The following is a 14600-nucleotide window of genomic DNA, read 5'->3' on the forward strand; positions in this document are numbered from 1 at the left end:
TTCAGGTTGTTCACCCACTCTAAGTCTCCCACAACCCTAGGGCTTGGTTTGTGGCCTGAAATTGAGTTCAAACTCCTCCAAACCCCACTGATGTTGCTCTGCTGTAGCTGGTCCTCCATCTTCTTCCTGTAGATGTTTTTTCCATCCCTGATTTTCCTTCTCAGATCCTTCTGCACGGCTCTCAGCTCCTCCTTATTTCCTGATCTAAAGGCTCTCTTCTTCTCCTTCAGGAGAGCCTTTATTTCAGAGTTGATCCAGGGTTTGTTGTTTGAAAAACACCGTACCCTCCTGGTGGGCACAGTGTTTTCCACACAGAAATTGATGTAATCAGTGATGCAGTCCGTGATGCTGTCGATGTCCTCCCCATGAGGGGCACAAAGCTCTTCCCACACAGTGGAGCTAAAGCAGTCTCTCAGAGCTTCTTCAGTCTCCTCAGACCATTTCTTCACTGTGTGTGTCACAACTGGTTCTCTGTGTACCAAGGGTTTGTACACAGGCTGGAGATGAACCAGGTTGTGATCTGAGCCCCCCAGGGGAGGCAGAGGTGATGAGCTGTATGCCTCCTTGATGTTGTAGACATCAAGGAGGATGTACAAGATGTAGTTTTTAATAAATTATATCTGCTTTAGTATTTACAGAAACAGCTGCATTTGAGGGTCAACAATGAGAGAACCACCAAATCAGGAACGGTTTTACAGTGTCTCAGGCAATACTTTGCTGCTCATTTCGGTGGATCCCAATGTGTTCCCAGGCCAAAAGGGATATATAGTCTCTCCAGCAAACTCTAGATTTTCTCAGGGGAGATCCCAGTCACTGGGATGTGCCCAGAGAAGTACCAAGTGGACAACCTGATCACATGCTAAACCACCTCAGTTGACTAATTTCAGTGTGGTGGAGCAGTTTCTTTCCTTTGAGCTCCACCAGACAGAGTTCTTCACCCTATCTCTAGGGCCCAGTCCAGCCACCCTACAGAAGAAACTAATTTTGTCCCTTGAATCCAGGATTGAATTTTTTCTTTTATTTTTAGACTCTTCATTGTCACAAGGGCACCTAGTGGTAGCTGGTTTAGGATGAAAGGATGTGTTGTTTGTTTTCATCTTACTGTCAGGTGTTTTTTTTTTCCAGTGTAGAATACCAAACCAGAGCTAGTGGTCTCCAAAGCCTTATATACACAAGCTGTAATCAAACAAATTAATGGCATCACAGTTTTATCATTAGCTCTGGATACTGCTTAATATTTGGTGTTTTGATTGTTTGCAATTTTGCTATGGTGACTGATGCCAATTAATGGTAGCTTATCGTATAGGAGGAGCTTACCATGTTAAGCCTGGATTAAAAGCTCCTGCATGAGGGTTGTGCAGTTTGAACCTCAAGAGGCACAGGGTGCCAGAGCTTCATATCCAGGGCAGTCTTGTAATTATGATATGAATTTAGTTCAATTAATTTGAAGGGTTTTGGATCGTTTTCTCTTTATTGTTCAGCTCTTAACCAAATTAGGTTAGCTAGTAATTAGGTTTTATGTACTAATGTTGCATGCCTAAAAGGTGTTAACACTGAAATTCAAATTTAGCTTAGCTCTTTCTCCAAACTTCAGATTACTGTTCCAAATCTCAACTGAAATTTAACTGAAATTTCAGAAACATCTAAAATAGGTTGTAACACCAGTATCAAGGATGTTCGGTAATTCATGTAAAGCCCCAGCATAGATCTCCTATTATTCTGTATATAAAAAAGTGCAAGCAAATATGAACAGAAACTGCACCATTATTTTTGTGTAACTGCTTCACATCATTATAATTGCTTCTCGTGAAATATTAAAAATAGTTTTTGGGCACAGTTACAAAATCACATCAATCGATCCTTTTTGGATGTTCCAGTGTCCTCCATCTAGTTGCCAAAAAATCAAATCAAAATTGTTTGATGAGGAAAATATGAGTTTTATTAATACAAAACAGTTCATACCAAAGATAGTTAAAAGAGCTTTTCAACAAAGAACAGCATATTAAAGGAAATGTTACATTAAAATGTAATGCATTAAAATAATATAAAGGCACTAAAAAGAAAACCACATTTTAGTTAACAATCAGTTATGCAAATTTTCTTTTTTAAATTAATTCTCTAACCTTGTTACTAATTCTTTTTTTCTCTCTCTTTAGAAAGTATACCTAAATATGTCATTATTTAAAGTAATTGTGTTATGTTAGGTAAATTGCTGGAGGAAAAAGGATGAAATATAATGTTCACAGTAAACACTAAACATAGGCTTGGAGTAGTCAGACCTTTAAAAGTTTATTTACACCACCAAAGAGTCCATTTTATTTGTTTTTAAGTCATTACATGGCTGTGCTCCACCTTATCTCTCTGAGTTTCTGCACTTACATGCTCCTTCCCAGTCACTCAGATCAGCTGACCAACGGCACCTTGATGTGCCGAGGACACAGCGGAGGCTCAGAGGAGACAGAGGCTTTGCTGTGGCAGCTCTTAGACTCTGGGATTCACTGCCATTGGGCATTAAACAGGCCTTGTCACTGGCCACTTTTAAATCTGCTCTTAAGACATATCTTTTTCATTTGGCCTTTGACTAGTATGAGCTGCTGTTTTGTTTTGTTTTTATTTTATTTATTTATTTTTTAGGATAAACTGTGTATTTTATAGTTTTTATTTATTTTATTCTATTTATGTAAAAATTTATTTATTTATATATTTTTTTTAATTACCTTTTTAAATTTTATCTTGTCTTGTCCTGATGTGTTTTATGTACAGCACTTTGGTCAGTGGTTACTGTTTTTAAAGTGCTTTATAAATAAACTTGGCTTGGCTTGGCTTGGCAAAGTAATAAGCATACAGTTTTTTTGACACCAACATTTAGAGTTAGACAGTATAGCTAATGCTAATGACACAGTTCAATGCTAACATACCCCTGGCATATTCTTTTTATATTTAGTACAAATTTAGAAAGCTATTTTAAGTTTTTTAGAAAGGTTTTAAACTGCTTAGGACTTTTTTTAATCAGGAAAATTAAGTTAACTTTAAATAATAAATAATTATCATCAGGCAAAAGTTGAGCTCTCCGTTGGGTCCTAAACAATTTCACACACTTCCACTAGGGGGCAACATAGAGTTATACACAGATTGTGAGAAATTACGAGGGAAAGCTCATACACACACACAAAAAAACCGAAAAATGTCACTTTTAGGGACAGTGGAGATTTTTGGATTAAAATATGTTTTAGAGCATGCTGATCACTGTAAGGGGCAAATCTAATTGGGGACGGTGGTTTTGGTCCCCAAAGGCAATGGAGCCCCCAATTGACTGGTGTGTGAGCTGATCCAAGTCCCCAATTTTGACAGAAGCAAACTCACACACACACACACACACACACACACACACACACACACACAAAGAAAATTAGGCTGAAACATCATAAGTGAATCTACAAATACATAAAGACACACCAAGACAATAAGGTGTTTCTAAGCACTACAGTGAATAAATAATCAGTTATATGATGATCCTGTAATCACATTAGTGATAAAAATCCAATTAATTCCTGATTATATATCAAACTCTTTCCTCTCCACAAGCACCCTATAGAACAACCACCACGGATGATGGGAAAAATGAATAAGTCATTCCCCCTCTAAGCTGCCAGCTCTACAAGTCTTGCCTAACTCATACCCTCATATAACCCACACTACACTGTCAGAGAGCAGATACTGCACATAGCCTGTATATCATCATTCTCTCATAGCACCCACTCAGGAGAGACTAAAATAAAACTTATTTGGGTGCCTCTGTAAAAAAATGACTGAAGATGTACTCCTACAAAATCTAATTCCACATAGTGGATAATACAAAATTTCTTCCAGTCATCCAGCACTTTTCTGTCCATAATATCATGCTACACTAGCTTTATTCCTTTCTAAACTTGCAGCCATCTATAACCACTGTTTGAATATCTGCCTCTCACATCCAAAGTGCAGGGGAAAAAAAACACTCCACTTTTGGAGAAAAGTGCTTAAAGGTTTGGCTGGGGTGAGGTAAGTGGGTTTTTCTTATAGACCACGCTTCAAAATGAGGCTGCAATTCTCTTTCATTCTTCAGGATCTGACTTTAATTTCACGTGTACTAAACTGACAATCTGCCACATGAAATCACAGATTTAGCAGCCCAGAGTCGTCTTAGAGGATTTATTTCTCTGCTTTCTTCCAGCATCTCTTCATTTGACATTATCACTAATTAACAGAAATTGAAAAACTAAATATCAATCCTTTAACGAAGTGGTATTATAGGCAGCGGCACAACATGTTCCTGTAGTTGGGTGAAATGAGGGCAACAGTGATAAACACAAGGGAGAAACTGATTAAAGCTGCTTCTTTTTTTAGGGACAGGGATCATATTAGAGGAATATGAGAGAAAGATGAATTACCTCATTCTGAGAAGAAATACTTTTTTGGCTGTAGACCATTGTGTCTCTAGAGTACATATCTGTATTTTGTGAGCAGTATATTGATAGGGTCATTTTACCCAATTTATTAAGACTATAAATTGATTCTCTATCTAGAATTTACAGAATCATTTTAAAGTATAAATTTGTCAGGGGACCAGTACACTGAAGCTTTCTTTTACCCTGCAGTACAATAGTTTTTTACTGTTTAAGACTGAAGCAACTGCTGTATCTACATCAATACTAAAGAAACTGCAGATATAAAAAAGACTTAAGTCCCTTGGAGAGGCTCAACGTTAAGTCACATGGATGTGATTTAATATAATGGACGTAAAGAGCATTTCCTGGTGACACAAGTCTAATCTTATTCAGATTGTCAAAAAACCTAAACTACAACTATCCATTTGCACAAAAGACTGAAAACTTTGGATTTGCACTTTAGTCAAAACCATCTTTGACAATAAAAAGGAAGGGAAGATCAGCCCGATTTAATTTTGCAAACCTCTCTTTCATTGAATCCTCTTTATTTGAGGTGGATAGAGGTGGGACGGGAATATGCAGAACGTCCTACGCATATTCGTAAGAAGTAATCCATAGGGCTGTTCAGTGGCGGTGTGTGTGTGTGTGTGTGTGTGTGTGTGTGTGTGTGTGTGTGTAGCACCCCGGCAGCTCCACAAAGACACATGCAAATGAAGTAAAGTCTCAAGTGGAGCAACAAGGGAAAAGGGGACCAAATAGCGACTCACTGTCAAGTGCTGAACACAAATATGAAAAAGCTTAGCCTTGGAAGCATTTTGATATGCGAGGGACCTAATATGCTGAAAGAAAAATAAGTCACTACTCCTTCTGCTTCTCTCCTCCCCATTCTTCACCTTCTGACAGTTGTTTTTCTTTCTGGTATCTCAAAACTGTGATACAACAGTTTAATTAAATAAAATGAATTGGAAAGCCCAAAAACAGCAACTGAAGTGCTAGCAATAAAATTAAACTAGCTACATCATAATTAAACAGAACCACCTCCCTCTAGACCCTAAAATATCCTTATTATTCCCGTCTATTTCTACCACTATTCTGTAAAGACAAGTGTGTGCCAGTATGGTAAGAAGTCATGCATGCCCCACTTAAGCTACAAGAAGTGGGGGAGGCCAGACTTTAGCAATTCACTAAAAAAAGGAATATTCTGTAGGTGTCATGTCAGGCTCTCTCATACTCTGCTTTGATGTACACTTGTTTTGTAACACTGATATACACCTGCTGTACAACGCTGTGGCTGTGTAGAGAAATGTGAAATGTAAAGTGAAATATAGTAGGTAGGTAGTAAATAGGACAGAAACTAATGCACACACACACATGCAGAATATGTAATATAACAGTTCAGTCACAGTAATAATAACAGGGTAATAGAAGTAGAACTTACAGGGCCGTGGTTGATGAAACCATGTTCCCTGGCAATGCGGTCAGCCACCCCAGGTCCCCCATTGACCTGGACAGCCCACGTGTTGGTGTAGACCTTTGCAGCATCAATCCAATTCAGTTCAGCTGTCAGCAGGACAAAGACTGTCCACAAGAAGAGCAGGGCCGCCCTGGCATCCATTAAAAGGAGAACTTCACAGGGCAGTTTATCTGTCCGTCTGTTGCTGTATCCCAGGCAGAGTGGGGATGCTCCACCTTACAGCAGCAAAGTAGAACACTGGCCTAGAGATGAGAGGACAGAGCAAGCTATAAACAAAAACATGGCCTTCTTAACTGGGTCACTCTTGGGTCTGAATTACCTACCGCAGACACCATTCAAAAAGCAAATCCAGAACTGCCTCAAAAATAGACACCACACCCACAGACCTTATCACGCATAAAACTTAGCTCACTGTGTGCTGTCAAACTCTGAGAAGAAGACCACGTCTTAATAAATGTGCAAAGCATAAATATTAGGTCAGAAACAGACAAGGGCTCTGCCAAAAACTAAATCATTTTCCAATTCTCTTTCATTTTTTTTGAGACTTGAAATGGTAATGTATGATAATGATATACAGTAGGCATGTTGCTGCAATACAGGAAGAGCTCCTAGCAAACTAATACACAGCTACTGGCAAAAAGAGACGAAAGATTTCCGAGGAAGAGAATATTTAAATTCTTACTCAGACACTACTCTTCATTATGGGGTATTCCATTTTTTAATATCAGGCTGCTTATTAGGTATGAAAAGGTACTTTTCACCACATTTAACAGAATAGTAAAATAAGCACGATAAAACGGACCATTATTTGAGCAGATGTTCAAATGAGGAAGATTTTCAGACTGAGGGACTCTTCTGGCCTTTGATTTGTAACTCTTTAGATCATAAGAAAAGAGCCTACATAAAAGTCAAACATAAAAAAGAAAGCTTTAAGGTAAGTTAACTGACTCAGAGTGTGAAGACAGATAAGGTGTGGGTATCTGCTGAGTATATCAACTTATCCTAAGAGAGAAAAGGAAGGAAACCATGCAGGCCTAAATGCCTGTCCAGTCACACTTCTGATCCTACAAACATGATATCACAATGATATCAAATGTGTCAATCCCTGTTATACACTTACAGTAACTGATGAGAAAAGAAAACCAATCTCAGATGCTGTAAATTCACTGAATTTGTCATATCAACCCTAAATAGAAGCAAAAATTGGGAAATCGGCTGACCACACACACACATCCAGAGTATCTATGTTAAAATTGCTAAACATCAGGGTTTTCTGTAAATGTAGTACAAGCCTGTAGGGCCACTAGCACTGAGTTGTTTTTTTTTTTTTTTGGGGGGGGGGGGGGGGGGGGGGGGGGGGGTTGGTGTGCAGCTGTTAAGTTAGCCGTTAACTGCTTTAATAAGGTGTATAACATAAAGTCAGTTAACCTTCAGGGATATCATTCTATCCAGTTAGTTAGTATAAAATATTGTAAACGTGATAGATGTGAAAGACTGAGGCTGCAGTGGCATCTGTCACAAGTGGTCAGTGCGAAGCTGCTCTCATCTCTGAAGAGAACACAATGCCAACGGTGGACCTGCCAGTTCTGGTGTTCTCAGGCGAATGCCAATTGAGCTGCACTGTGCTGGGCTACTGGGACCTCATGCTACCCTTATGGAGCCTGATTCTGTATATGTTTCTGACAGTTTGGTCAGAAACATACACGGGTAGCCCACTGGAGGTCATGCTGTAGGGCTCTGGCAGTGCTCTTGCTGTTCCTCCTAGCACAAAGGAGCAGATGTCCTGGTGCTGGGCTGATGCCCTTCTATAACCTTGTCTAGCTCTTCTTATGTAATGGCCTTTCTGCCTGTGGTTCCAAAATGGACAGACTGATATCCCATAGGTTTAACAACCTTTTGTTATACTGTGATGATCAGTGCTCTTGATGTTTTGTAGCAGTCTCATTACAAAATACCTGGGCACATGCTCAAACTTTCTCAGCTCTCCAACAGTAAAACCCCAGCACACTTTATCTAGCACCACCATCAGGTACCAATAAATATGACAATGACTGTCTATAGCCTTCAGTAGTTCCCATTTACTTAGGTGCACTTACTTGTGCACAGTTATTTAATACACCTGGCAGGTATTCAAACTGTCAAAAAGCTTGCTCTGTCTCTTCATGTTAACTTAAGATGATAGCTTTGAGAAGGCCACACAATGCTGAGAACGTTGTGGATAGAAAGATGGCAGCATTTTAGATTAGCAATGCAACTAAAAACATTTTATCCCACATCTGGGAAAGTTTCAGCCTCTACCCTTCAATTATGCAGGAAAACAGTGTATTGCTCCCTATAGACAGGTTTGTTACTTTCTCAAGCGAAGGTATCTTGGCATTTTTTTCACAAGTAATGGGTAGATGGAGCAGTCAATCTACATTCTGACACTCATTTATGGTCATGAGTTCTGGGCAGTGATAGAAATAATGAGGTTGTGGATGCAACTGGCTGAAAGTATTTTCCTTTGCAGGGTGGCTGTGCTCAAGTTGCACTCACACCATGCCAGGTTACATTTAACCCCCAAATTCTAGTTCGTTTGACTAGTGCAATTGCTGTGTATTGTGCTCTGACCTGCTTGAAGAGGTGGACCTAGGTGTGATTCTGTGGTACTCCTGTAATGTGATAACTAATTGTGCCCACACACAGAATGCTATGCTTCGTAGAGCTACAGCCAAAAACCATTTAGGTAATCAGCAAATGTTTAGTGCATGTGAGAAGACAGTGTGGCACCACTTTCCCCTATCTGGCCACAAAAATCCTTGAAATCACAAACCTAATTGTGCTCTGCAAGCATGTTTTTCAAGGATGCTTTTTGGGTACAAGGGAGTTGGGACTATCATGCTGGCACACAGTACAAGACAGCCATACCTAATGTAAGCACACCCATAGAAACTGAGTGGGAAGCTTGAACATCTGAGAGAGCTTGGAGTATATCCACTACTCCTTCATGTTAAAAAGAAGCCAGCTCTGGGTGTTCATGCAGTGAAAGCTATCCTAAGGACTTCAGGTTAGACCAAAATTCCTCCAGATACATTATATGTGTCTTCTGGCCTTCGAGAACCTCGGGATCCTACAGGAGGAGTCTGGAAATGTTGCTGGTTAAAAGATGGGTTAGTGGGTAATTACAAATTTTCCATTTTGACTAAAAGCCCTTCTTTGTGGACAGATGAGGAAAAGCTCCCAAGTCCAAAACAAATGCTATTGGCAGTGAGCATTTGGAGGTAGCTGTTGTTTTTGCCTTAAACTCCTCACTTCCCAGAAAATACTCTCAATCCCTCATTCTTTCAAACAATTAGCCCATTTATGGACAATTATGTGCATTCAAACTATTCAAAGAGTAGATGCTCACTGAATATGTCTGTGGCTTCACAAATGTGGTGTGGGTGTGATTTGAGCACAACAGGAGAAGTGATGGAAACATGACCACGAGCTGTCACTCTTCCTCTGTAGTATTTCTTCTGAGCTCATTAGATGCTATGCTAGCACCACAAAAACAGGAGCAGGGGTCTGCTGTTACTGAGACGGCTGAGAGATGGAAGAATAGATGGGGAGGGGGGGGGGGGGGGGGGGGGGGGTAGAGGTGGTACTGATGGGGTCCCTCCCCCTCATACAGCATTGCAGAAAATAACAAGCACATTATAATACAACTCCCAAAACACCTTCTTCCAAAACGCAGCCTAGAGAGGAATTAACAAGTGGCTGCTACTCTTACAATATACATCAAAGGCCTAAAACTGAGATGTAGCTTCAACCTTCAAACTAAAGGAGAACTAAGATTTCAGAATCTCAGCTGCAATGAAAATAGAAAATGAGTTGCATGACCTCTTTTGAGATTAGTACCACAGTGAAGCTTCAGTGAAAGTGCAGGGATGGATAAATGACCCATGGTTTGCTAAAATAACGTGACAGATTTGAATTATTAATTGAGCACTTTCTGTTTCAAGTTATTGTCAGACCTCTAAAAGTTGTTAAATAGGCCCTATTGATAAGGAGGGCAAGAAATTTTAATCAAGAAATCTTTTATCTATTTATTTTTTCACAAATCATTTCTTACTGCTGGAACAGAGGAGAAGCAACAACAACAGGTTACTTTTTATAAAAAATACTTTTGTCATGGCATTCTAGCTATACAATTCAAAATCCACTCATGTTCTTCAGCATCGACAACTAAGCTGTCCTGCATGAGGAGACTTCACATCAACTGCTCCCATGGCCTTGCTCGGTGGTCAGCAGAACTTTGCAGGCTTTGTTGTGAAAGATTAGCACAGACTGATTCATGTGCTTTGACGCCCTCATTATTCAAGCTCTTTGAGATTAGAGGGAGATGGATCAGCAGTGCATCAGCAATGTCCATTAATTAATGTTTTGATAACTTCACTAGGCCGTTAGACTGCAGCTCCTGCACCCGAAACACTTGCAGCAAAAAAACAGATTAAAAATCTGTTATGATGTAAACTGTTGAAAAATGGTCCACAATTTTTCCTTTGTTATATAAATATGGTGTTTTTGCACTTTGAGTATTTTGTCAATATTATCCCAATGTTGTATTTTATAGGTTGTATCTAATTTAACGGTTACAGTTACAGCCTAACAGATACACCAGCATAAAGTATATCATTACCCAAACTGACTCATCAATGAATAATATCAGTGCCAGTTCTGGCACACAAATATGAATACATTTTGTAGGCTGCAAACAGTGACTGATTGATATATTGGCCGAACGGAGTATCAGCTTACATCGGCGTCGCTGACTGACATCGGCATATCGACAAATCAGGTGACATTTACCTATGGCAGCAAAACGTGTTTCTGTTGTGTCACATCCATCAGCTAGGGTCGCGAGGGGCTGGAGTCTATCTTAGCTGACACTGGGCGACAGAGCTGACAGGCTGCTACTCCATGTGGCAGGGCTAACACAGATAGACAGATAACCACTTACGCTAACACCTTACAGCCCATTTAGAATCACCAGTTAGTCTATCATGCATGTTTCTGGACTGTGTGTGTGTGTGTGTGTGTGTGTGTGTGTGTGTGGGGGGGGATACCCGACTAGCAGGAGCCTTCTTGCTGTGTGGCGACAGTGTGCTGCCCTCCAGTCATTTAAAGTAATTCAATAACTGGAGGCACATTTGAAATATACTTTCCAGTTTGTTTAGTTCCTATATTTACTGTTACTGACAACTTGCATAAGAAAAGCTTTTTGTCCGGTTGTAAAGTATCTGACTTCACGTATCTCTGTTACAGCTTTCTTATAATCAAATTAGAGGGATCCTTGCCAAACAGAAATTGCATAAAAAATATCACCCAGTAATTCAGTCATTATTTATTTTAAGACTTTCTGATTTCCATGTTTGTATTGGACATAAAACCCCAGTACTTATTGCTGAGTGCAAAGATTAATAAATAACAAGGGAATAATGTACAATACTAATTAAAGCCCCATCAGTCAAATGCAACCATAATATCAACAGCATGACCCTGACTGAAACTAGTTTCTTAAGACAAGGAAATTCCCAATTTTATTTTCCTTTATTTGGAAAAGACTTGATTCCCAGGAGCTCTGATGGAACTGCTTAGTCAACAGCACACTACTACCACAAGTATATTCCCAACAGGGTAAAAGTGATCTACCTGACAATCTGGAGAGACATGACAAACATAATGAGACAAAATAGCATCCGCCCCTGCTGAGAGATGTGAATAAAATTCCAGTCAACAATTGGTTCCAAACTTTCCAACCCATCGGAATCATTTCCAAGAATATCAGTTCCTTTTTTAAATTTGTGCTGGAATATTTTTACAACAGCTGGGTATTACAAACCCATGACATCAAACTCATAGCGGTAGAGCTTTTGCACACCTGAGTCACAACAAAGCTTTTTTCCTGCTCTGTCACACTGTGTTCAGACTCATTAAAGTTTCTTTAATGCTAAAAACCCACGTAGGCCTATTTTTTCCACACACAAAAAATTAATCACATGCGAATCGATAAAGAGTCTGCAAGCTGAATCAATAAGAGCATTGGTATAGATCAAAATTTTATCAATATCCATTTCTTTGCTTGATGGAGAGGAACTGCCAATTTCCATTAGCAATGACAAGAACACAAAGCTGTGACAGACCATATGCAGCACTCCAGCTCTATTTCAGGCTGCCCAACAGCCATATCAACACCCACCATGTGCTCTGGGCCGGCCTCTCACAGAAAACCAAGCCACACAACTGAGCTGCAGCATTTGTGAAGTACCACTGACAGCCAAGTATCCTTTCCTGAGAGGGAAAATTGCTTCAAGTTAGAGTGCGATTGGAAAGCCAGAGGCACTGCACAGGCATGTTGTGCTCTATCAGGGCCGTGCTACCCAGCTGGAAGTGAGCTGTACGGTGATCATCTGAGCCGCGCTGTGTAGCGAGTAAGAACGCCATGACTGATTACCACTAAAGCCTAATCCATCCTAGCTCCCACTGTCTATAAGTTACAGAGATGGAAAGGCCTGATAAAAATGTTGTCTGGGGCAGCAGCATCAATGTGTCCAGGAGGAAGAATCAATTCTGTAAGTAATGTCCCATAGAGGGATCCAACCCCATTTTTAACAGCCATCTGAATCTTGGCATTTATCCCCCGCGGTAAACTTCCTCCTCATCCACAACACCCTCTTTCCTAGTTTATAGATGAGTTATATTGTTGACAAGTTTGTCTCCCTACATATTTCTCCGTCACTGCATTCCTGTTTTATGTGTCTTATAAACCATGTGCTGCTAAGAGCTCACACCTTTAGAACCACAGGTACTGGATTTAAGAGTACAGGTGACAAACCAAGCAGAGGCTGGAAAGTTTAGGGCAGACTCCGTCTTTGTCTACATAAACTTAATAAGATATCTTCCCCTAGACCTAAAAGAAAGGCACAGAAGATCAGTCGATCTTTGATGTGGTGATGTAGTGTAGTCTAAGAAAGATGCCCTGAGCCGTACTTTTTGCCTCAGCAGCCAGTGACCTTGACTTCCTCCCTTGCTGAGCTTCTAGTGGGAATTGCACTAGAGGTACAAACAATATTACCAATAGGGTAGGAACAGAATCCCCCGGATCACATTAAGTTTAGTTTTGCTGCTCGTTTGCTCAAATTGAGCTCTTCAAACAAGCGCATATACAGCTTTTTTTGAGGACTAGCGCGATGCCTGGTGATGTTTTTAGCTCTGCCAGAGAAACAGAACTGAAATGTACTCGCAATCTTCACCTTACACAGATAAATGTATTTGATGAGGTTTATATCTATTAAATCTTCAGGGTGAAAAAGTACGAGCCCGAGAAAATAAAAGTGTGCTCGCAAGACAGGCAGAGAACAGTGAAAAGCAGACTGTCAATCTGAATTAACCGAACCAAATACATTCTGCGGAAAACAGCACTGTAAATATAACAGTTAAGACAATTACGTTATCTTACCACCAATAAACTTCTGCAGAGGGGAAGCGCGTCGGAGCAGAGCTGGTCAACTATGTCACTAAGCCATCTTTTTTCAATTTAAAAAAAAAAGGGAGAGAGATTCTTCTGTACTGTTTTTTCCCCTTCTTTTTGTAATGTTACCCAGATTGGGGAAGGGTTTACCTGACTGGGAGGACTGGTGAGCGCTGTTGGCAGCGCTGGTAGAGACTGCTAAAATGCTTTCCGCTAATACTCCCATTGTTCCCACCCACTCTGCCACAGCTCCCCTCCCAGCTTTGAACACATCAAACTCGCGGATTTTATTTTAAAAAAAGAAAAACAAAACTAGCTAAACAATAAAGCAACTGTCAGTCGTGGGAGTTACCTTAGCAAGTCAGATGCCAGTGAGGACCGAGACGGCATGCCTCCTCATCCTCTTCTTCTCCCTCCGTGCGGAGACTCCCATTCCTCCTCCTGCGGGTTTCACTTGCAACTTTACATTTAATCTGACGCTTCACGCCCTCTACTTGGTCCAGGAGATTAATTTGTAACGCTACCCGCATGCACCCATCCTCACCCAAAAGTGCTCAATTCAACTATCCCGTCTTGCTCGTCACCCCCCACCAACTTACAGCCACCATGGTTCTATTTTGCCAGTAAACTTCCACCGTCGAGCCCAGTTATTTCTTTAGAGGCTTCTTCTAACATGTTTAAGTCATTTCACGTGGCTTGCTTGCGTACTAAAGTAACGCTGGTTTTAATTTACCCACGTAAAAAATAAACAGCACGGGTAGACAAAGGGAAGTATAAGCCGCTACGTGCCAATACAATAAAGCGGTTCACGATTGGATGAAAATGACAACAACTTAACACGAACCCTTTTCTCCAGGAAATACGTCACTTTTAGAGCGAGCGGCTTATCGTGTGGGCTTGATTTGTATTACCGCAGTCGGTTAAAGGGGCGGGCCATTGTGGATACTCGCCTAAAGTCACCCTAATCCTCTTTTCATTCGATAAAGCAGGCTAAATAAATGTATTCGTCTCATCATATGAGGTGTACATATATGGTGAATAGCAGTTAAAAGTATAAACGAATATAAGAGTAGCTAAAATAATGACTAAACCTTGATAAATACATGATATGACTGGCAAAATTGTTTGTTTTAAGCTGCACCGAAGGAATTCCGGGCCACAACTGTATCCAAATCACGCATCCATGCTTTCCGGCTAGCTGATTTGT

The 14600-nt window shown here is 40.4% G+C and overlaps 1 protein-coding gene across 2 annotated transcripts in view; it reads right to left on the reverse strand.

The window, feature by feature from the left end:
* furinb (furin (paired basic amino acid cleaving enzyme) b) overlaps positions 1–14233 on the reverse strand; it is a 183842-nt gene extending 169609 nt beyond the window's left edge. The window contains exons 1-2 of one of the 2 annotated variants that reach the window (XM_030730647.1): positions 13746–14233; positions 5866–6143 (exon numbers count right to left, since the gene is read on the reverse strand). In XM_030730647.1, the coding sequence (XP_030586507.1) occupies positions 5866–6042 (177 nt within the window). In that variant the 5' untranslated portion in view covers positions 6043–6143; positions 13746–14233. Of the gene's footprint in view, positions 1–5865; positions 6144–13381; positions 13499–13745 lie in introns of those variants that run through there. The other variant, XM_030730648.1, reaches the window with a different exon arrangement.
* Between the last annotated feature and the right edge of the window lie 367 nt (positions 14234–14600).

The sequence above is a fragment of the Archocentrus centrarchus genome, chromosome 6 (assembly GCF_007364275.1).
Source record: "Archocentrus centrarchus isolate MPI-CPG fArcCen1 chromosome 6, fArcCen1, whole genome shotgun sequence".
NCBI lineage: Eukaryota > Metazoa > Chordata > Actinopteri > Cichliformes > Cichlidae > Archocentrus > Archocentrus centrarchus.